At 37.6% G+C, this 27194-nt stretch overlaps 1 protein-coding gene across 2 annotated transcripts in view; it reads right to left on the reverse strand.

The window, feature by feature from the left end:
• Window positions 1-27194, reverse strand: part of KIF5B (kinesin family member 5B) — an 83182-nt gene that overhangs the window by 20279 nt on the left and 35709 nt on the right. For both annotated transcript variants that reach the window (XM_084875783.1, XM_084875782.1), the window contains exons 3-15: window positions 20619-20692; window positions 19524-19628; window positions 18997-19045; window positions 16767-16822; window positions 16592-16679; window positions 16316-16440; window positions 14970-15074; window positions 13666-13811; window positions 12875-13023; window positions 12247-12440; window positions 11366-11434; window positions 9189-9395; window positions 8601-8744 (exon numbers count right to left, since the gene is read on the reverse strand). In XM_084875783.1, coding sequence (XP_084731909.1) covers window positions 8601-8744; window positions 9189-9395; window positions 11366-11434; window positions 12247-12440; window positions 12875-13023; window positions 13666-13811; window positions 14970-15074; window positions 16316-16440; window positions 16592-16679; window positions 16767-16822; window positions 18997-19045; window positions 19524-19628; window positions 20619-20692 — 1511 coding nt within the window. The remainder of the gene's footprint in view (window positions 1-8600; window positions 8745-9188; window positions 9396-11365; window positions 11435-12246; window positions 12441-12874; window positions 13024-13665; window positions 13812-14969; window positions 15075-16315; window positions 16441-16591; window positions 16680-16766; window positions 16823-18996; window positions 19046-19523; window positions 19629-20618; window positions 20693-27194) is intronic.

Here is a 27194-nt window from a genome sequence, read left to right on the forward strand (position 1 = left end):
ACTGGCAGCCATTGCTGTTTAGTCCGCCCTGGTGATTCCCTGAGACCACAGAACATACAATTTACAACCCTACCCAAGCTATGGGAAGTGGCTTTTGCATATGAATGGCCTGTCCTTTTTCATAGCCTAAATCCTAACAAACTGCAGCTGGGTCAGAGAGCTCCAAAGCTTCCAAAAGAAGGCCCAAGCTCCAGCAGCAACAGCCTACTTTCTTCACAGCTGGGCCTCATCTGGGAACTTCCAAACCCCAAACAAAGAGGAGGAATCTGCAAATCTCTCTGTAGCTCCTGCTGGGTGGCCTCAGGCAATGGCTGACTTTGCACCTCCTTAGAGCTCCAAGAGGTAGTGTACCCAATGGTCAGTGTGAGACCATACCAGATCACAATTCTTCACATCCATAAGCGACATACTCAAGGGGCAGCCTCAGTGAGCACCAAAGCCCCACTGAAGTAAGTCCTGCCCCATAAGGGTTATCTCCAGCACAGCAGTTCTTCCATTGTAGACACAGCTGGTCCGCAAAGCCAATTGGTCTGGAGATCAATTCCTCCCAGTGAAACCAACAGCAATCAAGGCTTAACTACAACAGGACTGTGCACCCAGCCCACAAAGGGGTGTACCAAGAGTGTCCACCTAGGTGATTGGGGAGGTGGAGCCACTGGGACCTATAGGACACCTACTACACAAGGCCACTCTATCAACACATGGAAGCAGCCAAAATGCGGAGACAAAGAAACGTGACACAAATGAAAGAAATGGAGGAAAGAAAACTACAGGATATAGAGTTCAAAGCCAGTTTTAAGGTTACTCAAGAATCTTCTAAACACCTCCGAGGAACTTAGTGAGATCTTCAAGGATCTTAGTGAGAATGCAAGCAATAAATAAATAAATAAATAAATAAATAAATAAATAAAAGTAAAATAGGAAAAAGACCCCTCAGAAATTAAGCATACACTAACTGAAATAAAGAATAATATACAGAAATTCAACAGTAGACTAGAGGATCTCAAGAATCAAGTCAAAGATTTGAAATACAAGGAAACAAAAAACACCAACATGAGGAGCAAAAAGAAAAAAGAATACAAAAGTATGAAGATAGTGTAAGGAGCCTCTGGGACAACTTCAAGTGTACCAACATCTGCATTATGGGGCTGTTGGAAGAAGAAAGCAAGATATTGAAAACCTATTTGAAAAAATAATGACAGAAAACTTCCCCTACCTGGTGAAAGAAATAGACTTATAAGTCTAGGAAGTGCAGAGAACCCCAAACAAAAGGAATCCAAAGAGGACCACACCAAGACACGTTGTAATTAAAAGGTCAAGGACAAAAGACAAAAAGAAAATCTTAAAAGCAGCAAGAGAAAAACAGTTACCTACAAGGGAATACCCATATGACTATCAGCTGATTTCTCAACAGAAATGATGTGGGCCAGAAAGGAGTGGCAAGAAATATTCAAGTGATGAATAGCAAAAACCTACAACCACGATTACTCTACCCAGCAAAGCAATCATTTAGAATTGAAGGTCAGATAAAGAAATTCACCAACAAGAAAAAGCTAAAAGAGTGCATCACCACCAAACCAGTATTATATGAAATGCTGAAGGGTATTCTTTAAGAGGAAGAAGAAGAAAAAAGTAAAGATAAAAATTATTAACCACAAAGTGACAACAAATACATATCTATGAACAAGTGAATCTAAAAATTAAGTGAATAAAAAATCTGATGAACGGAATAAACCGATGAATATAATAAAATCAGGGACTTATGGATGATGATAGTGGCAGGGGTAAGGGCATGGGGGTGGGGAATCAGGTGGAGGGGAGCTATGGGGGGACAAAAAAGAGGAACACCTGTAATAATCTGAGCAATAAAGATTTATTATTAAAAAGATAAATTAAAAATAAAAGAATCGTTGCCTCCATCCAAGAATACTCGATCCAGCAAGACTATCAAGCAAAATTGAAGGGGAAATCAGGAGCTTCACAGACAAAAAAAGGCTAAGGGAGTTTACCAATATCAAGCCAGCAATGCAAGAAATGCTAAAGGTAATGCTGTAAAAAGAAGTAATAGAAAGGAAGGAACACAGGAATAAAGTACAAAAAGGCTACAAACAAGTACCTATAAATAATAACATTAAATATAAATGGATTAAGTGCTCCAATCAAACAACATCGAGAGACTGAATGGATAAGAAAACATGATCCTTATATATGCTGTCTATAGGAGATCCACCTTAGAACAAGGGACTCACACAGATTGAAACTGAAGGGATGAAAAAATATCTACCAGGCAAATGGAAATGAATAGAAAAAAACTGGGGTAGCAATATTATATCTGAAAAAAAATAGACCTCAAAGGGAAGACCATAAGAAGACCATAATAAGAGACAAGAAAGGCTATTTCATAATTCTAAAAGGAACTATACAACAAAGAGGGTATAACTCTGGTAAACATTTACGCAACAAATGCAGGAGCAGCAAATACATAAAAACAAACAAATAAACAAAAAACTTCTGGAAGATATCAGGAGAGAGATTGACAGCAATACAATCATAGTAGGAGACTTTAATACCCCATTAACATCACTGGATAAATCCTCTAGACAAAAAATTAGCAAAGAAACATCAATCCTAAACCACTCAGTAGATCAGATGGATTTAATTGATATCTTTAGAACATTATACCCCAAAAACTATAGAATATACATTCTTCTCAAGCACACATGGGACATTTTCAAAGATAGACCACATATTGGGACACTGGCAAAGTCTCTACAAATTCAAGAGGACTGAAACCATATCAAGCATCTTCTCAGATCATAATGGCATAAAATTAGAAATCAACTACAGTAAAAACTATCACAAAAATTCAAACACTTGGAGGTTGAATAGCATATAATTAAACAATGAGTAGGTTACCAAAGAGATCAAAGAAGAAATAAAAAACATCCTGGAAACGAACAACAATAAAAATACAACAATCCAAATCTTTGAGACACAGTGAAAGGAATCCTGAGAGGGAAGTTCATAGCATTAAAGCCCTACCTCAAAAAGAAGAAAAAATGGCAATAAATCATCTAACTCTGCAACTTGAAGAGTTAGAAAGAGAGCAACAGGAAAAGCCCAGTGTGAGCAGAAAAAAAGAATAAAACTTAGAGCGGAAATAAAGGACACAGAAAAACAAAAACAAAAAACAACACACACTACAATTCAAAAGATCAACGAAACCCAGAGCTTGTCCTTTGAAAAGATATACAAGATTGATGAACTTCTAGCCAGGCTCACCAAGAGGCAGAGAGGACCCAAATAAACAAAATCAGAAATGAAAGAGATGAAATAACAACAGACACCACAGAAATATGAAGAACTGTTAAAAAATACTATGAGTGCCCTAGCTGATTTGGGTCAATGGATAGAGCCTTGGCCGCAGACTGAAGGGTCGCAGGCTCGATTCTGGCCAAAGGCACATGCCTGGTTGTGGGCTCAATCCCCTTTGGGGACTAGCTGGTCAATGATTCTCCCTCATCTCTGATGTTTCGTTTCTCTCTCTCCCTTCTTCTCTGAAATAAATACATAAAAAAAAAAAAAAAAAAATACTATGAGCAACTATACTCCAAACAAACCAGTCAACCTAGAAGAAATGGACATATTGCTAGAAAAATACAATCTTCCAAAACTCAACCAAGAGGAATAAAAAAAATCTGAATAGGCCGATAACTATGGAGGAAATTGAAGCAGTAATAAAAAAACTTCCAACCAACAAAAGCCCTTGACCAGACAGCTTTACAGGGAAGTTTTATAAAACATTCAGGAGGAAATTGAAGCAGTAATCAAAAAACTTCCAACCAACAAAAGCCCTTGACCAGACAGCTTTACAGGGAAGTTTTATAAAACATTCAAGGAAGAAATAAAACTTATCTTCTTCAGACTTTTCAGAAAAATTCAAGAGGAAGGAGCACTTGCAAGCTTTCTACAAAGCCAGCATTACCCTAATCCCAAAACCAGATAAAGGCAATACAAAGAAAGAAAATTACAGACCAATACCTTCATGAACATAGACGCCAAAATTCTCAACAAAATTCTAGAAAATCAATTCCACATTACATTAGAAAGATCATACACTATGCCCTAGCTGTTTTGGCTCAGAGGACAGAGAATCGGCCTGCAAACTGAAAGGTCCCAGGTTTGATTCCAGTCAAGACCACAAGCCTGGGTTGTGGGCTCGATCCTCAGTGGGGAACTTGCAGAAGGCAGCCAATCCATGATTCTCTCTCATGGATATTTCCATCTCTCTCTCCCTCTTCCTTCCTCTCTGAAATCAATATATATATTGATTTCAGAGAGGAAGGGATTTATTCCTGGGATACAAGGATGGTACAATATCTGCGAATCAATAAATGTGATATACCACATAAACAAAGAGAAAAAACCCATATAATCAAATCCATTGATAGAGAAAAAGCGTTTGACAAAATCCAACACATTTTCTTGATAAAAATTCTCATCAAGGTGGGAACAGAAGGATAACACCTCAACATAATAAAAGCCATATATGACAAACACACAGCCAACATCATACTCAATGGGCAAAAACTAAAACCATTTCCCCAAAGAACAGGAACAAGACAGGGATGCCCACTTTCCCCACTCCTGTTCGACATAGTATTGGAAGTACTACCCACTGCAATCAGACAAGAAGAAGAAATACCAGTAAAAGGCATCCAAATTGAAAAAGAAGTAAAACCATCCTTATTTGCAGATGACATGATATTGTACACAGAAAACCCCAAAGACTCCATCAAAAAACTACTAGATTTAATAAATGATTTTGGCAATGTAGCAAGATACAAAATTAACAACCAAAAATCTATGGCTTTTCTATATACCAAAAATGAACTCACAAAAAAAGAAATTAAAAAAGCAATCCCATTTACCATTGCAACAAAAAAAATTAAGATACCTAGGAGTAAACCTAACCAAGGACATAAAAGATCTGTACTCAGAAAACTACAGGACATTGAAAAAATAGAGGAAGATATAAACAAATGGAAGAACATACCATGTTCAAGTATTGGTAGAATTAACATCATTAAAATGTTCAGACTACCCAAAGCAATGTATATATCCAATGCAATCCCCATTAAAACACCGATGGCTTATTTCACAGACCTAGAACGCATTCTCCAAAAATTCATCTGGAATAAGATAAGACCCCGAATAGCTGCAGCAATCTTGAGAAAGAAGAACAATGTTGGAGGGATCACTATACCAGATATCAAGCTATATTACAAAGCCACTGTTCTCAAAACTGTCTGCTACTGGCATAAGAACAGATATATAGACCAGTGGAACAGAACAGAGAACCCAGAAATTGACACAATCCAGTATGCTCAATTAATATTTCACAAAGGAGGCAAGAGAATACAATGGGGAAAATACAGTCTCTTGAATAAATGGTGTTGGGAAAACTGGACAGATACTTGAAAAAAAAAAAAAAAAAAAAAAAAAGAAAGAAAGAAAGAAAAAGAAACTAGACCAACTTACACTATACAAAAAGTAAACTCAAAATGGATAAAGGACTTAAACGTAACATGGGAAACCATAAAATCTTAGAAGATTTTTAGGCAGGAAAATAGCAGACATTTGTCTTAGCAAAATCTTTTCTGTTACAGCTCCTAGGGCAGTGTTTCCCAAACTTTTCTCATGATGAGAATCACCTGGTAGAGTTGTTAAAATACAGATTCCTGAATCCCAACTAAAAAGTGCTAAACTAGAATTTTTGGGAACATATAGGTAAAATTGTATACTTAGTGCTCTTTTCTTTTCAGTTGTATTTTTCAGTTCTAGATTTTTATTTAGCTATTTTAAAATTTTTTTATTTTATTGTTTAAAGTATTACAAATAGTAGTACATATGTAGGTATAGAGAAGGCAAAAAACAAACAAACAAAAAAACCTCTAAGACAGAGCACTAAGTATACAATTTTACCTATATGTTCCTAAAAATTCTAATTTAGCACTTCTTAGTTGAGATTCAGGAATCTGTATTTTAACAACTCCACCAGGTTATTCTCATCATGGGAGAAGTTTGGGAAATACTGTCCTAGGGCAATGTAAACTAAAGAGAAAACAAACAAATAGGACTACATAAAAATAAAAAGCTTCTGCACAGCAAAAGAAAACATCAACAAAACAAGAAAGCCCACTGCATGAGAGAACATATTTGCCAATGTTATTTCTGATAAGGGTTTAATCCAAAATTTACAGGGAACTCATACAACTTAAGAAAAGATAAACAACCCAATCAAATATGGGCAAAGGACCTAAATAGACACTTTCGAAAGAGAACATTCATAAAGCCAAGAGACATATGAAAACATGCTCAAAGTCACTAATCATATGAGAGAAGCAAATCAAAACAATGAGGTACCATCTCACACTTGTAAGAAAGGCTAGCATCAACAAACAACAAATGCTGGAGAGGATGCGGAGAAAAAGGAACCCTCGTGCACTGCTGGTGGGAATGTAGACTGGTGCAGCCACCGTGGAGAACAGTATAGCATTTCCTCAAAAAATTAAAAATGGAACTGCCATTTGACCCAGTAATCCTATATTCCAGGGATATATTCCAAGATAATAGAAACACCAATCAGAAAGGATATATGCATCCCTATGTTCATAGCAGCACAATTTACCAAAGCTAAGATTTGGAAACAACCTAAGTGGCTATTGGCAGATAAGTGGATTAGAAAACTGTGGTACATCTACACAATGGACTACTACACTGCTGTAAAAAAAAGGACAGAATTCTTACCATTTGTAACAGAATGGATGGAACTGGAGAGCATTATGGTAAGTGAAACAAGCCAGTCAGTGAAAGAAAAATACCACATGACCTCACTCATTATGGATAATAAAGAACATTATAAACTGATGAACAAAAATGGATACAGAGGAAGAGAAGCATCAAACAGACTGTCAAACTAGAGCAGGAACACTGAGAGGGTTGGGGGGAGTGGGGTAAAGATCAACTAAAGGACTTATATGCATGTGTATAAGCATAACCAGTGGATGCAAGACACTGGGAGGGGGGGAGGGAGTAAGAGAGGCGGGAGTAAGGGGGAGGTCAATAGGAGTGGGGGGAAAGAGACATATATATTACTATTTGTAATACTTTAAACAATAAAATAAAAAATTTAAAAATAGCTAAATAAAAATCTAGAACTGAAAAATACAACTGAAAAGAAAAAAAAAAAAAAAGAATCTCTGCCTACATCAATAGACAGCAGCTCTGAATAACAACCAATAGAAGCAATATAAGCTCCATATACAAAACCTTTACTTCATTTCCAATTCTTGTCAAATTTGGCTTTTAGTATGTTCTCACTATAAACCCAAGTATAAATCTGTTCTGTTTGTAACTATAAGTAGGTTTTAATGAAAAAGGTGAAGTCTAAACAGATACTGAATGCAACATATAAATATTTCATGCCATATATTTTTTTGCAGTTAAGTCTTAGTTTACCTTTTTGATTTTGATGTTTCAAAATCTACCAGGTCACGCATTTTTTTTTTTTTTTTTTTTTTATCACATGCCTAGTGATAACATACCAATATTATTATTATTTTTTTAACTTTTAAAAAAAATATACTTTATTGATTTTTTACAGAGAGGAAGGGAGAGGGACAGAGAGCTAGAAACATCGATGAGAGAGAAACATCGACCAGCTGCCTCCTGCACACCCCCCTACTGGGGATGTGCCCACAACCAAGGTACATGCCCTTGATCGGAATAGAACCTGGGACCTTTCAGTCCACAGACCAACGCTCTATCCACTGAGCCAAACCAGTTTCGGCCATATCAATATTATTATCCATAAAATAATGTAATAGAAAAGAAAAAGGCATAGATAAAATCAGTGTGGCCGAATTCTGATGACCGATAACTCCGAGGTTCATGGTATTTTTCTGTTACATATTTGAAAATTTTCATAATAAAAGTTAAAGAAAAAAATTAATTAGCAGTGCTCATCTTTTTCTTTTTAAATGGTAAAGCAACTACAGGCCAATTCATTTATGAGTTTATTCCCTGAGCTAATCTTCACTGTTGTTCCAATTATATACTGTCATGTATTGTAATCTATTAGCATAACTTCTAAGTGCAAAATCTTTATATAGAACTAAACATGGGGTTTAAATAAATGCTACTTACTGAATAGTCATCTATTTTTTCTCATCTATTTAAAATGAATACAATACTATCCCTCTACTATACTACACATGACTATTAGGATGAGATAATGGGTAAGAAAAGAAACTTGGCCCAGTCAGGTATGACTCAGCAGTTGAGCTTCAACCCAGGAACCAAGAAATCACAGGTTCAATTCCCGGTCAGGGCAATGCCTGGGTTGCGGACTCGATCCCTAGTAGGGGCATGCAAGAGGCATCTAATGATTCTGTCTCATCCCCCGCCTCTCTGAAATCAATAAAAATATATATTTTTAGAAAAATAACTTTGTAAAGAAATAAAAAGTAATAAGAAATAAGCAAAAGAATGAGCTGTACCCAAATAATTACACTTACTGTTTGGTTATTATTATTTACCTTTACGTCATTATTTCCTACAGCAATTCCTATTTCTGCAAGGTCTTTTAGCAAAGATGCCATCATCTCAGCTGCTCGTTTTTTCTGGTGGTTAGTCATTTCCTTAAGTTTCTGAAGCTCAGCATCTATACTTGCTAAAGTTGCCTAGTAGATAGGCAAAAATGAAAGTTACAGTTAATCTATTAAAAGAAAGATCAATTCAAATATCAACAGTTATTGACATGTCAAACACACTCAAAAATATTATTTTTTTTTTTGCTTTCATTTTCTTGAACTATTTAGTTCTGGAATAGTTACCAGTTTAAACCTACAACACATTTTAGACTTAATAGACAATGTAAAGTTGCCATGCTTTGCTCCATTAAGAACAGAAGTCTGTATTACTTAACTACAGATTAAGTAATGTTTTCTGCCTTGAAATGACCAACTTCCAAATTACTTAGATTCCATTTTCATTTATTGCCACAAGTCTGAGCAAATTAATGGAACTGAGTTTTCTAGATAGTTGGTATATATATATTTTTGCCTTCTCTATATCTACTTATCAAGTCTTAAGAAATATAAATAAAAAAAACCCCTATATCTTACTGATTTCTGATTCAGTTCATCACTAAGCAATTCATATTCTTTAGTTTTGTCTTCAACTTCCTGAGACTTCTGATCATAATTGACAGCAAGTTCCTCTAAGGCTTGTAAAACTTCCTTTACTTCTTCTTTAGAGGCATCGTTTTCTGCTTGAAGGCGATTCAGTTCAACTTGCATATTATCTTGATCCCTTCTGGTAGATGCCAGAAGCTACGTGAAAGAGTAAAGTTACCAAAGTACTATATCAGTTATAAAAAAAACAAACCTATTAATTAAGCACAAAGGGGAGGAAATGTGGACGCTATTAAGTGTGGAAACATTAATTCATTCAACAGATTTACTGAATGTTACTATGTGTAGGTAGGCACAGTGCTAGACACTGTGAAGAAAATCAAATAAAAGCATTGTCATTAAAAACTCTTAATAAAATAAAAACTTTGTCATTGAGGAATATAGATGAAAAGATGTACATAATAAATGGAATACAGATGATATGTAGGAGCCATAAAGGAGGGTCAGGACATGACAAATGAAGAGCTTGGTAGTAAATAAAAGGGGTGAGGATATTTTGTAGGGAAAGCAGAAGGAATGGAGAAGATGCCTAAGATAGGTAGATTTAAGTCAAGTGCAAATTAATGTACTAGAAAGACAAAGGCATTCTAGCCTCATGTCTTGTGTGCATAGAAAATAAAGAAATTAATAGATGTTTAGAAAATTTGCTTTAAAATTTAGATATTGGGGTAGCTTCTGAACTATGCTTCAGGAAAACTTGGTATCCTATATAATAAATAGGTAATGTGCAAATTGAACATCATTCACACAAGATGGCCACCCCCATGTGGTCAAAGATCCTGCTCCCATGTGGACACAAGATGGCCAGCAGTTTGGGGGGACCAGGCCTAAAGAAGAGGGCAGTTGGGGGGGACCCAGGCCAGCAGGGGAGGGCTGTTAGGGGTGACCAGGCCTGCAGATGAGGGCAGTTGAGGATGACCAGGCCAGCAGGGGAGGACAATTGGGGAGGACCCAAGCCTGAAGGAGGGCAGTTGGGGGCAATCAGGCCTGCAGGGGGCCTAAACAGAAGTTGGACATCCCTTAAGGGGTCCCCCAGATTGGAGAGGGACATTCCCCTCCCCTGTATACAAATTTCATGCACCGGGCCTCTAGTTAGTATATAAAATCTGAACTGGAAAGAAGTCAAGAGACTAGCAGTTAGGAGGGCATTGCAATTATCCAGTTAGTCAGTGGTTTTTAAATAAGGGCATATGGAAATGTGTGAGGATTATTAATAATGGAACAGAATAGTACTGGCACTTGAAAGCAGGATCCAGGGATGCTAAAAAATGCTACAATGCACCAGACAAAAATAATGAAGAAGTAGGCAGATGGCCATAGGGAAAGGGGTGGGGAGGCAAGGGCTTGTATAGAGATAGGTAGGGGGAGGGCAAGGGGAAAGAAGATGTCTGTAATAGTTTAAACAATAAAAAATGTACAAGGAAGGAAGGAAGGAAGGAAGGAAGGAAGGAAGGAAGGAAGGAAGGAAGGAAGGAAGGAAGGAAGGAAGGAAGGGGAAGGAAGGAAAGAAGGAAAGAAGGAAGGAAGGAAAGAAGGAAGGAAGGAGGGAGGGAGGGAGGGAGGGAGGGGGGGAAGGAGGGAGGGAGGGAGGGAGGGAAGGGAGGGAAAGGAAGGAAGGAAGAGAGGGAAAGGAAGGAAGGAAGGAAGAGGCAATTTTTACCAGTGCCCTTTGAAAACGAATGCTATAGTTGAAATCAATATAAAGATCGTCTGATTGATGGTGGGTATTTCTTTCTTACTGAACCTGTATAGTCTTTGCCACCCTTCATCAAAAACAAACCTTAAGGGAGATGGAGTCTAAATTTGTTACAGTTCACTGTAAAAGTCTTTCCCCTCTAGTTAAAATTCAACATTAAACTTTAAGAGAAAGTCATTCTAAGCTTCAACCACATGATGTATCAATCTCATAGAATAGACACAATGAAGCATTCACATATTAAACATTTTTTTAATGAACTTAGTATATTTTGAGCTCTGTAGATTTGTTTTTTTCCGGAAATAATATGGAAGGCAAACAACTACCTCTTACTGATCCAACATTTGTGTCTTCAATTTCAATGACAAATTATAAAGCTTTTCTGAAAATAACATGAAAGTATTCAACTTACCTCTTCCTGATCCAACATTTGTGTCTTTAATTTCTCTACCAACTGGCTCTGCTGATTAATTTCCTCATCCTAGAATTTCAATATAACAAGTTGCTCACAAACTGGTTGTAATTGTTTCCTAACACAAAATTAAAATAACTATCACCCCTCCAAATTATTTCAAAACCATATTTTATTCCAATCACTTAAGAAAATGTAGAAACAGATATAATCCCTTTCAATAATCAATAATTGTAACACTTCTTTTGCAGTAAGAAAAGAAGCTGATAAACATATTTATCATGCAATAAGGAAAAAAACCTACCCATTAAATATTTTAAATGCAAAAAGTAAGTAACATGTTCCAAGTTATTACTGAAAATAATGGCCATGCAGCCATATCAAAACTGCCATCTCTGCTTAAAATACATAAATATATCATCTAAGAACAAAAAGCAAAACTAGAACTATTTTCTTCTAGTCTCTTATTGCTCCTCACCCCCCATTCTTCTCTATTTGGTTCATAATTCATTATCTTTCACACTACTGATATAATCAATATAGGAAGATATGTTCCACTATCTAATATTTTGCATTATCTTTATCTTCAGATCCCTTATTCTAAGAGGCCATTCTATTAAGTCTCTCCCATGATCCAATGCCAAATTTCCTTTAGAAAGTTATTTTAGCTTAAAAATGAAGAGATGGTAGTGGGAAAACAAGACTCATATAATTTCTGCATAGAAACAGATAGTGATTTTTTTTTAATACAATGATCAAAAGGCTAACAGATATCAAGAGAGATGCATATAGTCATGAGGACCAATATACATTAAATTAGAAAATAAAAATACCTACAGTGATAATATTCTACAACAAAATAGAACATGAACAATACCTACCTTGTCATCAAGTTGTTTGTACAATTTAGCAATTTCTTCTTCACACTTTCTTCTTTCAGCATCAGTAAAGTTTCCAGTAACTCCAATTGTGGTTGCTGGTTTATCATTGGTAATAACAATATCTTTATCCACTGTGAAAGCTTCCAAGTTGGCTTTCTCTTTGTCAAACTGCTCATCAATAGGTACTGTCTCTCCTATAATAAGACAAGTTAGTTAATAAAACTCACCTGCCTAAAACTAATTTCAATTTTATTCAATTTTAACAGCTCCTAACCAGAGTTATTTGCTCTGTCCCTGAGATTTGAAAAGATGCAATTACCTTTATTTCTCCATCCTGTAATCCAGTCATCAAATCTTTATTCCTTTCACCCTAATCTAGGTACCTTGCCATCTTGTGACTTTTATAGCTTCCAAGTTGGCCTTTGTGCCTCTATTTATTATTTCAGGTAAAATCAGAATTTAATGTAAAAACTTTATTCATATTTATTTGATGATCCCTAATGCCTAAAAAGTGAAAATGGATTATGCTTTGCTATTTTATTTATATTTATACCTAAATCTCAAATTTATAAAGTAGCTCTAAATCTTTATCCAACAACTAAAAATGACAACTTCCTTAAGTTATTACCATTTCGCCATCGGTTGAGTTCATTTTCAAGCCACTGAATGGTGTTACGGAGGGTCTTATTTTTTTCTTTTTCTCTTTCATACTTCTTTTTCCACTGTTCTGCAGTTAATTCTACATTGACACAAACTGTATTCTTAATTGTTTTGGCCCTAAGAAAAGTAATTGGGGGGAAAAAGAATGTGACTGAAATTATTTTCAATTGACATCTAATTTCTCTAGGTAATGTATGTACATATCGCAAAGTAACTTAACTTTTCTTGTACAGTTAACTATTCTTGGAGCTATAATTAGTATAGTACTTACTCACATCCCAACTATATTCGGGTCAGCCCTAACATCTGTGAATAGCTTAAAAAGAAAAATCAGCAACCTGATGAGGATAAAACACAAGGGCCTATATTTTCCAATTTATTTGCAAGGTTGAATTAAGAAAGGAAATTGCTGAAATTTAAAGATAAAGCCATCATTATCTTCGTAGGCTATATTATACAGGTTATTTGAATCCTGTCACTTATACCAACAGGTTTAGCATAGGATTATATATATATATCAGCTTTGTACTCTATTGCATGATTCAAATGTTTATTTTCTTTTATGCTGAGTTACAACATCTTACATAAATTTGACTACATTTAACATTTTACTTTAATGTGTGCTAAAACTTAGTTCAAATCCAAGCAGTCTAAAAAATGGACCTGTACTCATATGAACAATATCTATCAATATTTTCCTAGATTTAATCAATAAAAGGCATATGTATGTTCAGACTTTGTAATTGCTTAACAACAAACCTTTGGCCAAAAAGGAGTGTCGATTTTGTTTCAGATTCATTGTATGATGATGGAGAGCAGCAAATTACAATAGTGGTTCTACAGTTCCCACCTAATGAATCTTGAAGGATTCTTGTCATTTTACTATCTCGATATGGAACATAAGTCTACATATAGAAACAAAATATCAATGGGTTTCTACATAATAAATCTATTACATAAATATGCTATTTAAAAAAACACTACAAAGTGACTTCAGTTATCCTATATAATAAAAGGGTAATATGCAAATAGACCAAACAACCAGTTGCTATGACATGCACTGACCACCAAGGGGTAGGGGGAGCCATGTGTAGAACATGGCATGTATCAGCCTCAGCGGGATGGTGGAGCAGGTGAGTAGGGGCAACAGACCAAGGCAAGGCGTTGGTCGCTATCATCAAAGTGAGCTTTAGGTAGTTACTGAAAATTCTTTGCTCCCACCCATAGCAGCCCTGCCCAGCATTTGCACCTGCTGCTGGTGCTGGCCCCACTCGCACTTGCTGCCATCACAGGAGCTGCCAGCGCAGGAGCTGCCACTCGCACCCACTCCTGGCTCTGATCACTCAGCACTGTCAGCAGGTGTGAACGGTGGCTGCCAGCACCAATCTCCCCTCAGGGCTTCTGCACCTCCCCCTGCTCCCAAGGGGAGATCAGGGCTGGCAGCCGCTGCTCACACCTGCTGACGGTGATGGCCCCACTTGCATCTGGTGCCGTGGCCAGTCATGATCGCTCAGCGCTTTCAGTGGTATGAGTGGTGGCTGCTGGCCCTGATCACCCTTGAGGGCTTCTCCACCTCCCCGTTCCTGAGGGGTGATCGTTCCTGAGGGGTGATCGTGGCAGCAACTGCCGTTCACACTCGCTGCCGGTGCTGGCCCCACTCACACCTGATACTGGTGCTGGCCCCAAGTGCTCCATGCCTTCAGTGGGTGTGAGCTGGGCTGACGCCATCAGCATGTAGGAGTGGCAGTGGTGGGAGTGGGGCTGCTGGCAGACAGGAGACCATGGGGGAGAGGGGTGCGGAGAATGGGCCGAGACCCACACCTGTGGCTACTGCAGCCTCACAGCCCACAGTTCCTTTCAAGGTGTACGAATTCATGCACTGGGCCCTAGTTTGTTTAATATTAAGATGAGAATGAGGATATGCATACTAATACTATAAAATAAATTTCTAAGAGACAACGAATTCACACAAAGATTCAAATACAATGAATCATACCCACACCCACAATCTTAAGTCATTCAGTAATTCCCCATAAGAACAGGGAAATAGAGGACATACTTACACTACCCTCGGCCAAAGCAGAAATAACATTTCCAAGAGCAGAAAGTGACTTGTTGATGTTCTTAGCTTCATCTAGCACAGCACCTTCAGCTCCAGTTTTACTAACCTATCCATAAGATTAAAAAAAAAAAAAAATTACAAGTTTAAAATGAATTTTTAAATTTTCTAAAAAGTTCAGAAGTCATCAAAAATCAGCAAAACAGAAAGAAAAGTAAAGCTTTATGACATTATTTGCCTAGTGTTTACTCTCAGGTGTCACTATTTCTCAAATATAATTCTTTTGAGAACTTGGTTAAATAACTATCTGCATAACAAGAACATAATTAAAAGAGACAACAAATTTTATTTTTAGTTTTCGTTCTTCAAAATAACCAATTTACATGTGTATTTAAATTTTACTAAATTGTTAGTATACTTTGCTACATCAGAAAAGAGGAACCTTTTAAAATTTGCTAGAGCATAATGTTGTTGATGAAATTGTTAGAAAACTAAGATTGAATTTAAAAATATAAGCAAACTTGCTTCTTTTTAAAAAATGTAAAATACATATACTAAGTACAGGATAGAGTAATATGTTGCAATGTTGGTGGAAGAAATGGCCTCCTAGAATCTGCAAAATAGAGACAGGCTTAAAAGGATGGATGTAAGACTTTTGAGTAGTAGCAAATAGGTACATTCTATTTAGAAGAAACAAAATTAGTAAAACAGCAAAAATGGTCATAGAGGTCAATATTAAGACATTTGCACTTATTTTTAAATAAACTAAAATAAGACTATTTAGGACTGTAAAAATGAAATGAAATAGTTGCTCAGTGGTTAGAGCATCGGCCTGCAGCCCAAAGGACTGTGGGTTTGATTCCTGGTCAGGGTGCAAGTAGGAGGCAACAAATTAATGTGTCTCTCACAAGTCAGTATTTCTCTCTCTTCCCTCTCTCATCCCCCCCTTCTCCCTTCTACTCTCTCTAAAAATCAATGGGAAAAAATGTCTTCACTCCTGGATGAGAATTTAAAAAAAAGAAAAAGAAATAATCATCCAAAGAAAAGAAATAAGTACACCCAAAGTAGAAAGGACTAAAGGATAGTTACCAGTTTTCACAAGGAGCCCTTTGCCAATGGGGATAAAAAGATACAAAAAATTAGGATACCTAAAAGAATTCATAATGACATAAGCTAAAGAAATCCTTAATAAAAACATTCATCTTAAGTCAAAGGTAACACCTATTTGTTGAACTGGACTAAGTCCAAATTAACAGTGATTTGAACTGATTATTTAGTTTATGTAAGCATAAAGTATTGACATGGATGCTTGCAGCTCTCAAAAATGCTTAGATATGTAAAAAGATTTACCTTTTCACTACCTGCTAAATCAACCAGATAAAGTTTTCCACTCAGCTTTTGCTCCGTTTGCGTGTTCTCTTGTTTTACATTAATAAGAAATATACTGTGACTTCTAGAGCTATGTTCATTCATATCTGCAATGAAATTACACAACTATAAATAAACATGGCTTTCCTTTACTAATTTCTAAAGCATGAACATAAAAATCTCACAAGTAATCAGCTTGATAAAGGTAACTTAAGGCAGTTTTGTACCTTAACTCGTGTTAGTAAGTATTTGACTTACTTGTAACTGCTACATGTCTGTTGGATTTTCCTTCATCTATGGTATCCATAACTTCATCTGGACTACATACAAAACGCTCTGTGCAACCCTATAAAATAATTTTAAGTATGTTGATATCCTTATAAATTATTTCAGTGCTTCCCTAAATAATCATTCTATATTATCTTATTAGTACCTTTACATAAGGAACTCGGTTTTTATCTTCATGAACTGAAAGGTTGGTCTTTGAAACTAAAAAAGAAAAAGAAATAATATTAGTAATACTTTCCTAAACTTTAACACTGGCTATGAAATTCAGTTGTTTGCTTCCCAAATCAGCCTGATAATAATAGGTAAACTTTAAAAATATGAAAAGGTCACTATTAAAATAAGAACCTATTGAAATAATAAGAGATTTATATAGAATACAATGCAGCAATATAGAATTTTAGGTCCAGTCCAACCTCTACCTACCACCCACATTTTGAAAATGAAAACATTAAGCCAGAGTGGTTCAATGGTTTGCCCCAAAACACACACACACACACACACACACACACACACACACACTCTCTCTCTCTCTCCCTCTCTCTCTCTCTCTCTCTCTCGATATATATATATTTTAAATATATATGTGAAACCCTATTATGCAAATAGACCAAATAGCGGAACCGAACAACTGGTCATTATGATATGCCATGACCACCAGGGGTGCATGTGGAACATGACAGGTGTAGTTGGCCACGGCGGACAGTGGAGCAGGGAAGTGAGGGCACCAGACCAAGGTGGGGCACCTGTTGCTGTCATTGGGGCAAGCCTCTGGTGGTTACAGAAAATTCTTTGCTCCTGTGCACTGTGGTCCTGCCCAGCGCTCACACCTGCTGCCAACACCAGCCCTGCTTGTACCTGCTGCTGGCACCAGCCCTGCTCACTCAGCACTATCAGCGGGTGCAAGCAGTGGCTGCTGGCTCTGATCGCTCTACCTCCTCCTGCTCCTGTGGGGTGATTAAGGCAGCAGCCACTGCTTGTACCCGCTGCTGGTGCCAGCCCCAATAGCTCCACACCGTCAGTATGTGCGAGTGGGGCCAGCATCATCAGTGCATGAGAGCTGTGGTGGCAGAAGTGGGACTGCTGGCAGACAGGGGACCAGGGCCATGCAGGAGGGGCTGGGCAGGGTCACAGAGATGGGCCAAGACCCATCCCTGTGCCCACCGCAGCTTCACGAACCACAGCTCCTTTCAACGTGCACAAATTTGTGCACTAGGCCCTTAGTCTATAATAATAAAAGCTTAATGTGCTAATTTGTCCTTCCAGATGACTTTCTGGACAAAGCTGGGGCTGAGAGGGGAAGCTCAGGTCCCAGGTGCCAGAGGGAAGCTGGTGCCAGCAGCTGGGGGTGGGAAGGCCTACTGTTGTAGGAATTTCATGCATCCCATCTCTAGCCCTATATAATAAAAGCCAAGTATGCAAATTGTCCCCTCTACCAGGAGTTCGAGCGCTCGCTATGATGTGTGCTGACCACCGGGGTGGGGGTGGGGGTGTGGAGGAAATGGAACATGGCGGGTGTTGGTGACGTGCTGCTGGCAGTGGGTAGCAATGGAGGTGCTGGCCCCGATGAGTGGGACTGCAACAAGATGGTGTGTAGCAGGTAAGGGGGTGGAGCCAGGCCAAAGTGGATGCAAGTGGGACCCAATCACCTTGCTGATGGATCCCAGGCGTTAAGGGAGCCGTGAGGGGGCGTGCAGGAGCTTGGGAGCCCAGAGGTCAGGTGGGACCTGCCTTTCCACTCCAGAAGCTTGCACTTCGATTGTCAGCCAGGCCTAGGGACCACACCCGTGCAAGAATTTCAAGCACTGGGCCTCTAGTGTATCTAACTAATTGATAACTGATGGAAAACCAGAACTCGGGATCTCTAACTCAAGTTCAGTGCTGTAATTAATAATTAAGAAGCATCAATAAATAGCTGCTTTAAATAAGTTACTCCCTTGTGTCAAATGACATTTAGTTAAAACTTTAAAAAAAAATTAAATGTCTGTTTCCTATAACTTAAGTTAATTTTATATAGGTAACTAAAAAAATGTTCTCACATCTACTATTTAAAAAATAAATAAATAAATAACCCTGGCTGATGTTTCTTAGTGGTTAGAGTGTCATCCCAAACACTGAAGGGTCTTGGGTCTCATCCCCAGTCAAGGGCACTTACCTTGATTGCAGGTTTGATTCCTGGCCCCAGTCTGGGCAAGTGCATGAGGCAACCAATCAATGAGTCTCCCTCACATTGATATTTCTGTCTGCTTCCCCCCTCCCCATTTTTTCTAAAAATCAATAGAAAAAATATCCTCAGGTAAAGATTAACAAACCAAACCAACAAATAAAAAGAACATATGCTATTTTAAAAATAATTAAAGGGCAAGAAGGTAACTTACCATCTAATAGGTCCCTTATCTTATCCAAATAAATTTCGAAATATGAAACCTAAAAGGCAAATAAATAAAGGAAAGAAGATCAACCAATTAAAGTTATAAAGTAATTTATTCACTTATTCATTAAATATTTATTGAAGAGTGAGTGCCAAGGGGACAGTTATCAGTAACAACTCAGCCATAGCTCATACTCTAATCAGAAGACCTAATTTTACTAACCTGCTTATATTATATAATAAAAAAGCAATTTCCATTATATATCTTCATCTAATATGAACTAAATTATAGAAGAACCTTTAAGTTCCACAGTAAAACAAATTCCTTTATTTTACAGAGAAGGAAAATAAGGCAAAAGAGACTTGGCTAACTTATTTAAGGTTATCTAATGACAGATGAATTATCTATATCTGTCCAAAAATAATTCTCAAATACTTTAAAATGTTTTAAAAAGAAAATTAGCGTTTATTACTTTTTAGAACAGTATTATCTTAGGTATAAAATAAAATACAATCTTCCCCCAAGGATTTTACCTTAATATGAAATTCCAAATTTTCATCCATGGAATAAATATAATTAAAAATATCTTGCACAATTCTTGGTATAATTCCCATGCCTTCTGGATCATGAAGTTTTCCCTAAACAGAAAACAAGACTAGACTTCTTAAATAAACTGTAAATTATGAATTAAAATTCAAAATTTCAATGTATAATTATAGTCAATAGAGAATAGGAATTGTAATGATTGTCGTTTTTAGGTGAAGATGGCACTACAAGTATCTAAAAAAACCAATTCAACAATTTACATATTTTTGTAAGTGACATATAAATATTGTATATAAATACATATACAAACTTAGGTAAGTTACATATAGAACTGTATAATCACAGGGGTTACCCATTAATCTTAGCCTTTTATTTAATCCTTAGATTTAGATTATCCACATTTGTAAATGATCATCTTCTACGAAAAGTTTCTAGCTTCTTTATATATTTGCACTGTTCCTTCTACTTCAAGTCAAATTCTTGGATATGCTAAATGTCCTTGTTCTCAGACTTTATGAAAATGAGTTATCAGAATCGAATAAGCTGTCACTTTATATAGTAAGCTCAGATAAATGATAAAAGCAGATGCTCTGTAGCAACGGCAAAGCTCTGCAACAGTGGTAAAAGTATTCTAGAAGCAAAGCTCAAACATATCTACTAATATCTACTAATAGCAATGATAATTATAGAAACGTTCTTATCAGAAAAGAATAGCAGGAATAGGAGAAAAAGGGATCAAGGAGAAAAGAAATTAAATTATCTGAATAGAATTGAAAACACACAAACATTCAAATTTTTCTATTATACAGTAACGGAAAATTCCTGTTTAATTCTAAAATGTTCATAATTTCACGGTTATGCTAATTGATAAAAGAAAGCTAGATATTTAAAATATATGACATCATTATTCAAACTCAAGAAAGAACCAGATTCTATCAATGAAGTTATTCATGTATTACCATGTGAGAGAAAGCAAAGAATAAATAAACTGTTTAAAGCATGGCTAAGTTATTTCACAAATAATGACTGAATGTACTTTCTGTACTGCAAACTATATCCAAGTACACACTACAAAATGTTACCTCCATTGTGTGTGTCTTCCCAGAGGATGTCTGTCCATATGCAAATATTGTTCCGTTGTATCCCTCAAGTACATCTATAAGATAGTAAGAAAGTTCATACTTTAGGGAATTCTTTTCTTCAAGTAAAATGCTTAAGAAATTACTTAATGTGCCGAAACCGGTTTGGCTCAGTGGATAGAGCTTCGGCCTGCGGATTCAAGGGTCCCGAGTTTGATTTCGGTCAAGGGCATGTACCTTGGTTGCAGGAACACACCCAGTAGGGAGTGTGCAGGAGGCAGCTGATGATGTTACTCTCTCATCGATGTTTCTAACTTTCTATCCCTCTCCCTTTCTCTTTGTAAAAAATCAATTAAAAAAAAAATTTAAAAAAATTACTTAATGTTAGAAAATATTCTAAAAAAAAAAAAAAGCACACATACATTAACTCTATTCCTTATCCAGGCATAATAAACTATTCGTGGGAAGAATGGTAAGGAAGATTTCAGATTTCTTTTGTTAATATCAAAGTTTAATACATAAAAGATTTATAAAAACATTAAAGAAAATAAATAATATATTTAATAGTAACAACCAATCCAAGCAATTACTTTCTCTCCATCCCAGATTACTTTCTGTGGTTAACAAGAAACAAATTTTATATTCTGTTGCTTATAATCATTTATGTCAGTGTACATCTCAAATGTAGAAAATGAGTCTTTGTTCTTATGATTACATTTGTATGCTAAAGCTTTATATGAGCTAAAAGAAAAATAATTTTCTGCCTATTTACATGCAGATGTGGATGAGTTTTAAAAATAGGACTAATGATTAATGGTTAAATCTCACAAACTTATATATTCCTCATACACAAAATATAACAAGCCCAGTCATACCCTCAAAAGCAGTTATTAAGAAAGTTTGCTATGAAATTAAAAACATATTTTCTAGCCCTTTATTTACCCCAAATCTACTATTAACATCTAAGTATCTTCCTCCAATGGGATGAAAGGGAAAAAGAATAGAGTAAATAAGAAGGTGACCTTTTGATTTCCAGTTTTCAGGGATTCAGTTTGTTCTGTCTTGGAGACAAGGAAAATATGAAATTACATTCTACTTTAAAGGAAGCCTAAGTAAAGAGAAACCTCTGTTTTAAGTAGGAGATGGTAACGGTGAAAAGTAAATTTGTAAACAAGCCAATCCTTGTTTTTTCAACTGATTGTTTTTAAAGGGGAAAAAGCTGTCCCAACCATGGACTCAACTAATAAGGTAATAGATTGCCCTCTCGCAATCCGGGACCCCCCAGGGGATGTCAGACTGCCGGTTTCAGTCCGGTCCCTGCAGGCCAGGCCGAGGGACCCCACTGGTGCATGGATTGGGCCTCTAGTATGCATATAAGATCTTTGGTTAATCTCTTCCCACCCTCCCCCCTCTCCTCTTCCCTCTGATATTCATCAGTCTTTTTCATGTTTCCACGCCTGTGCGTTGAACATCAACCCCCTGGTGGTAAGTGCACGGTGGGCTTAGACTTTATAATATGTATGTATGTATGTATGTATGTATGTATGTATACACACACACACACACACACACACACACATATATATATATATATATATATATATTGAGAGAGAGAGAGAGAGAGAGAGAGAGAGAGAGAGAGAGAGAGAGAGAGAGAACATTTATATTATGTGAAACTGTATTATATGAGGGCTTCTATGATAATAAATGTAGGCAGCACAATTGTATTTGGGACTTCAAATACAACCAGGCCTACAGGGGAGGGCAGTTGGGGGCAACCAGGCCTGCATGGGAGGGCAGTTGGAGGGGGACCCAGGCCTGCAGGGGAGGGCAGTTTGGGGGGAACCAGGATTGCAGGGGAGGGCAGTTAGGGGCAACCAGACCTGCAGGGGAGGGCAGTTGAGGGGAACCAGGCCAGCAGGGGAGAGCATTTAGGGGCAATCAGGCCGGCCAGGGAGGGCAGTTAAGGGTGACTGGGATGGCAGGGGAGGGCAGTTGGGGGGAACCAGGCCAGCAGGGGAGGGCAGTTAGGGGCAGGGGCAATTGAGCCGGCAGGGGAATGGTTAGGGGTGATCAGTTAGGCATTGATCAGACTGGCAGGGGAATGGTTAGGGGTGATCAGGGTGGCAAGCAGAAGTGGTTAGGGACAATCAGGCAGGCAGACAAGTAAGCAGTTGGGAGCCAGCAATCCTGGATTGTGAGAGGGATGTCCCTGATTGTAGAGGGTGCAGGTTGGACACCCTAATCATGCACGAATTTCGTGCACCAGGCCTCTAGTTTTTTATACTGGTAAACCTAATGGTAACCACACACAAGAATCCCCCAACCAGGGCTTATAGCTAAGAACAACAACAAAACAAAACAAAACAAAAACAAAACAAAACAGGAAACAGAGGAAAGAAATACTGAATAGTAGACAAAAACAACAGACAAACATAAAGGGAAAAAACCAATGGAGGCACAGATCTACCATAAAACCAAAAGATAAAATAGCTAAATCTTCATACATCAATTAATTACTATAAATGTAAATTGTCTCAATTCACCAATAAGAAAGTACAGAGTAGCAGAGTGGATCAAAAAACAAAACCCATCTACTACTATTTGTAATATTTTAAACAATAAAAAATTAAAAAGAACAAAACCCAACCGTATGTTACCAAAAGAGACACATCTAAGCTACAAAGACAAAGGTAGATTCAAAGTAAAAGGGTGAGAAATAATTCTCTATATTACATTCACAGAAAAGCAGTTATAGCCATACTTACATCTGACAAAATAGATTGCAAGACAACAGGAGACAAAGATGGACACTTTATAATGATAAAAGGGATACTACATCAAGAAAACATACATAAAACTTCTTCACACACACACACACACACACACACACACACACACAACCAGAGACTCCAAAATATTTATAACTGCTCACATAACTAAACAGTAGCTCCAACAAAGGTTTAATTTCCAAAATATATAAAGAACTTGTAAAACTCAACACGAAACAAAAAATCCAATCAAAATGTGGGCAGAGGACCTGAAAATACACCATTCACAAGAAGACATACAAATAGCCAATGGATATATGAAAAGATGTTCAACCTTGACTGGCAATTAGGGAAATTCAAATCAAAACTATAATGAGATACTAACCACCTCACACCTGTTAGAGTGGCTATTATCAACAAAACAAGCAATAACAAGTGAGGTTGTAGAAAAAAGGGAACCCTTAGTCATTGCTGATGGAATTGTAGTGGTTGTACCACTCTGGTGAGTCTTCAAAAAATGGAAACCACTCTGGTGAGTCTTCAAAAAATTAAGGAGAGAGCTACCATATGACCCACCCAGCAATCCCTCTCGTGGGTATATATGCAAAAAACTTGAATTTATGTATATAAAAAGATACATGCGCCGAAACCAGTTTGGCTCAGTGGATAGAGTGTCGGTCTGCAGACTGAAAGGTTCTGGGTTCGATTCCGGTCAAGAGCATGTACCTTGGTTGCGCGCATATCCCCAGTAGGGGGTGTGCAGGGGGCAGCTAATAGATGATTCTCTCTCATCGATGTTTCTAACTCTATCCCTCTCTCTTCCTCTCTGTAAAAAAATCAATAAAAATATATATTAACCCTTTGCACTCCACTGTCCCCTCTCAGGGGACATCGGAATTCTAGCATATCACTTGGATGTCCCCTCTCAGGGGACATTGCAGTTTATTAGTGATTACGGGGAATTGAGTTATTTCAACGCACTCTGCCGCAAAGTAGCGTCGAGTAGCTGGTAGCCAATGTCCAGAATGGTTCGGAGTGCAAAGGGTTAAAAAAAAAGATACATGCATCCCTATATTCATTGCAGCATTATTGATGGTGGTCAAGACATGGAAACAACAGAAGTGTACCAAGACTGAGGACTCAATAAAAAAGATGTGGTACATATACACAGTGGAATACTACTCAGCCATAACAAAGGATGAAATACTGCCATTTGCAACAACATGGATGGACCTAGAGAACATTATTTTAAGAGAAGTCAGTCAGTCAGAAAAAGTTAAGAACTCTATGCTTTCACTCATTTGTGGGATATAAAACTGAAGCTCATGAACATAAAGAGCAATGTGGTGATTGCCAGAGAGAAGGGGTCTGGAGAAGGGGAACCTATCTAATAAAAAGGGAATATGCTAATTGACCCTGGTGCCATCACAAAGATGGTGGCATCCACAGCCAATAAGGAGGGAATATGCTAATTGACTGCCACACCCTCAAAGATGACGACACCCACAGCCACAAGATGGCAGCACCCAGTTCCCTCAGCCCAGCCAGGGCGCCTGCCTCTTAAGTCCCTCAGTCCCCTAAGCCCCCCAACTGCCCAGGGCCAGCCCGAGGCACAGGCAAGCCTTGGGTGGTAGCTGCCCATGGCCACCCGAGGCTCAGGTAACCAGGACTGGCCAGCTGAGGCTTGCGCTGCCAGCAGTCAGCAGAGGTATGATGGGGGCGTCACCTTCCCCCTTGATTGCAGGATTGCCTCCCACCCTTGGTGCGTCACCTTCCCCCTTGATTGCAGGATTGCCTCCCACCCTTGGCCCACCTTGGCAGGCCAAGCTGAGAGATGCCCCCTCCAGTGCATGAATTTTCATGCACCCGGACAGTACTAACATAAGGTGACAGGATAAGATTTTACTTTGGGTGGTGGGCATACAGTGCAATATATAGATCTTATAACACAGAAACCCACACCTGAAACCTCTATGTTCATGTCGGCTGATGTCACCCCAATCAATTTAATAAAATAGATAGATGATAAATAAAAAAGACTAGCTCAGACTTTACTCCTTCCTCCAACCCAACTCTATAACAACCCCCAAATAAATCTAGATATACTATGTGTTCTTATAGTATCTGATTTAATCATACTTATTGCTGTCTGTTGCAACTGTCACTTTAGTGGTCTGCCTTCCTCACCAGAGCGTCAACTCCTTGAGGCTGGTGTGTGTTTAATTCCTAGCACAGTGCCTGGGAACTCAAATGCTTGCTGAATGATTATCATCATTATTAACACACAGCATCTTTCTAAAGTTCCTCCACCTTTTAAATATACTTTTGTCATTCTTGTGAAAAACAGAGGGCAATTATGAACAATATTACTTCTTTCATACTTTATAAACAAGAGAAACATATTTAGCAAGTGAGACAACAGCAAATTGATTTCTAAAAGTAGCTTAATCTCTCTGAACTTTACCTTCCTCATTAGCAAAATATATGTTTAGGGGAAAACTAAGAATTAGAAGTTACTAATATATAAAATTATTAATGTTAACAGCTGGAGTATACAATGTGCCAGACTCAAATAATTTTTCATATTGCAATGTATTTAAGCCTTATACTATCCTGTACAAGGTACTATTTGATATTTCTAGTTAATAACATTTTATTGAGGCACGAAGAGATTAAAAACTTGCCTATAGTTCCATAGCTAGTAAGATAGAGCTGGGATATAAACCCATAAAGACTCTTAACCACTATAATATGTTATCAAGTAACAAAGAAGTATATGGCAAGCTACATCTGAAAAAATTAAATGTGAATTCAGAGATAGACAGTCCAGGTCAGGAAACCATGGCTGGAAACTGGGGAATATATGAAGGCCTGATATAATGCCTGGCAGATAGCAAGCACTGAATACAAGGGGGAAAAATTTGCAGACAACACTCAGATTCTGAATTCAAAAGAGAATACAAATCGGTAAGCCTTGTTTAAAAAAAAAAAAAATCTGTCTAATGAATCTACATAAAGTTACACACTTATATAGAAAATGATGAAACAATGCAACCTCAGTGAACTGTCGGGGGCCCACAGAGTACTAGCAGCTTTCAGGTCATTCCCGGTAACTTGCTCATCAAATCTGTAACTCAGATGAAATACCAACAGGACAATCATTCTGCTGATCTTTGCCTACCTACAGTTACTAACCTTGCCCTTTGACCTGATGTGTTCACCAATGACTGTCCCAAGTTCAACTTACCATGTATTTAATTGGGTTAGTGTCCTCACACCTCACCAGACCCCCACCACCTACCTCTACCCCATCTCTCTCCTTATATCTATGCATTTAATTGGTAACTCCACCACATTCATATCCTTATCCAAGATTAACTAGCTACTACATCCAAGCTCCTCCAAAATAAACGAGAGTATATGGGTGAAGTTAAAAGGAAAAAGTCATAGCCATATGATACTTTTCTAGTATAAATTACAAAGCTGACAAAGAAGCAAGATAGAGACAGTGAGAGAAAGTTTCTATTGTAACAAATACTTGAAGTCTAATTTTGTAGAGTGAAAACATCATAGGCTATGCTTTGCCCTAGTACTATTATGATTGATTAAATTGAAAATAATGTTCCGGCGCCGCGGTACGGAGGCGTCGGCGGTCAGAAGTTCTGGAGATGCATGTCTCCCTAGCGCATCTTTTGGAGCAAAAATTAATATAAGACAATATCTTCTAGGATCCAAGATGGCTGCTCGGGTAGACACCTAACCGCAGCAGCACACAACAATTTCAATGGAATACAACTAAAATGTAGAG

This window comes from Pipistrellus hanaki (assembly GCF_964339955.1).
Source record: "Pipistrellus hanaki genome assembly, chromosome: 1".
NCBI lineage: Eukaryota > Metazoa > Chordata > Mammalia > Chiroptera > Vespertilionidae > Pipistrellus > Pipistrellus hanaki.